General features: G+C 37.2%; 1 protein-coding gene across 1 annotated transcript in view; it reads right to left on the reverse strand.

The window, feature by feature from the left end:
- The window catches only part of LOC107571245 (short transient receptor potential channel 3-like), a 56701-nt gene extending 54595 nt beyond the window's left edge, over positions 1–2106 (reverse strand). Inside the window, exon 1 of the mRNA XM_016257562.1 lies at positions 1942–2106. Coding sequence (XP_016113048.1) covers positions 1942–2102 — 161 coding nt within the window. The 5' untranslated portion in view covers positions 2103–2106. The remainder of the gene's footprint in view (positions 1–1941) is intronic.
- Positions 2107–2566: the final 460 nt, after the last annotated feature.

Consider the following 2566-nt stretch of genomic DNA (forward strand, 5'->3'; position numbering starts at 1 on the left):
AGACTATCTGTCATTATGCAGGACGCAGCTCTATTTATTCAGAAAGAACATGCTGTCTTTGAAATGAGTCTGGACAGCATGTGCACAGCACATCCACCACTAATGAGATGCATCAGTCACACAAATGGACATTTTGACTTAGTGATGTATTGGAAGACCATTTCCAGTTCTGAATTAATTATCATGTATATCCTGAAAAGTAAATATCAGGATTGAGGTTATAAATCAAGATGTGAATTGACAGGCATCGTACTTCACTAGTGGCCACATTTTTCTATATTATCACCCATGCACTTAACTTTGCAACATTTGTGTGACAGACATGAACAGTACCTCAAACCATGTGCTATACCTTTCTTATTGATCAAACTGTGATTTTTTTGCCTGATGCATGAACAAATATGTGAAAAAATCCCTTTATAAATTATTTTAATAATAAAAAATTATGCAAATAATATATGTATAACTTACATACATAGCTTGTGCTCAACTTGTAGTAAAATAACAAACAAACAAAACAAATGAAATGAAATAAAAAATGACTAATGAAATGAAATAAAAATGGATAAAACTATATATATATTTTTAAAAACTACTAAAAATAACAAAAAACACAACAAAATTACCTGACTTTTGCACAAAAAACAAATTTTTATGAGAAAAAGTCAAAATCTCGTTAAGAAACATTTTCCTTTGGGGTTTAAACTATGGAGGACGAAACCTGCAAAAACAATAAATAAATAAATACACAAATAAGAAAATAAATGTGTGCATAAATACACGTATTCTTGTTTAAATACTGTAGCAAAGTTTGTAGTCATGGGAGGAAGGAGGCGGGAACCGGCGAACATTCAAAGAAACTTTAATAAAATAAACAAACCCAAAATAGCGTGACAGCCCCTGGCGGACGACTGTCGCGCACAAACAAAACCAAAACACAACATAAACTCCAGGCCTGGTCCTCTCTCGTCTTTCACTGTCGTCACTCCTCCTTTTTATCCTTCCAAGGGTCCTCCGTGAGACTCGAGACCGGTGAGTGGTGCAGGAGTCGCTCATTATCAATTACTCCACCGGCCTCGCTCCGTTCCCACGGCTCTCGGCCCCGCCCCTCTCGTCAAAAAAATACATAAATAAATAATTAAACATGTGACGAAGGCAAATAAATAAAATAAATTGGTGGGCAAATGGAAAATGTTTAAGGAAATGTTAAACTCATCCTAACTATTTTCCTTTGTTCACTCATTTAATTCTGAATGTAGTTCCAACTTTTTTTCCCCTCTGCGCAACATGCTAATGAGAGGGTGTCAATTATGCAAAAGTAGGCGGATCGTGTGTGACGTGCTTGAGCGTTTGCCTGCGCATGCATATTAACTTTTTCATAGGGTTAGTTTTGTAGTTATAATCATGAGAGAGCCAAATCATAAAAGATTTTAAGTGGCCAATGTAAAATATTAATGCTTACATAGCTCTTAATTGCAATACTGAACTGTTATTTGCTTAATAAACATACTTTTGTCAACTGTATTTTCTGTTCTGATAACTAATGGGAAAAAACTGTCTGTTCCTCGATTAAACCACTTCATACCAGTCATCTCACGATGACCATGGGATACCGATATTACAGTTGTCTCTCGCTGGAGACTCAGTCGGGTTACAAAAAAGGATGTCAGGAAACGATACTGGCCATTTCTTTGGGTCGTTTGTAAAGTCACAGATACTGTACGGACAATACAGCTCAGTTTCTTATGTATCTTGCTCTGTTAAACGGAAAAAAGTGACTTTACGTAGGCCACACTGGATTAACAACATGCATTTCCTGTCAGCGGGAAAGGATTGTTTTCCCCATGCAATGACATGACCCCCACCAAGTCCATGGTTGACACCCTCTCATTAGCATGTTGTGCCATTAGTGTGAGTTTGTAGAGTTGTGTGAACACTCACATGTTGTACCGGTAATATCCCGATGAATCCCTGACCGTCTTGACGGATTTCAGGTGATGTGCGTCCACACCGCCGTTCTCCTCTTTCCAGCACTGCTCATCTTCATCCTCAGAAAACGACACTCTTTTCTGGTATTTGGATCCTCTGCCTTTCATGGACATCCAGACAGCGGATGTGAGAGCTGCTCCGGGACTCCAGCGCTGCTCACTGCAGGTGATACTCTGACTCCAGCATCAGGATCGGCGTGTGTGTGTGTGTGTGTGTGTGTGGCGTGAGAGATGCCCCCAGCAGGAGACTGAGTGGAGAGCCCAGCAGCCCTGCCCACATCGAGAAGCCCTCATTATTAACAAGACAAGCAGAGCTCAGGGTATGTGTGCTAAATTATTTTTCACTACTAGAGAATGAAAATTTTCAAAGAGTTTAGAAAAATCTGACAAAAATGTAAAGTAAAAAGTCTATAATTTATAATGTTATACTTTATATAAAATAATACTAAATGCTTTCAGTAAAAATGTGTAATTTGCATACATTTTAAATATTTTATATCATAATATAATTTATATGACATTTATATAATATATTGTGTGTGTGTGTATATATATATATATATATATATATATATATA

This window comes from Sinocyclocheilus grahami, unplaced genomic scaffold (genome assembly GCF_001515645.1).
Source record: "Sinocyclocheilus grahami isolate Dianchi unplaced genomic scaffold, SAMN03320097.WGS_v1.1 scaffold1570.1, whole genome shotgun sequence".
In the NCBI taxonomy this organism is placed as follows: Eukaryota; Metazoa; Chordata; class Actinopteri; order Cypriniformes; family Cyprinidae; genus Sinocyclocheilus; species Sinocyclocheilus grahami.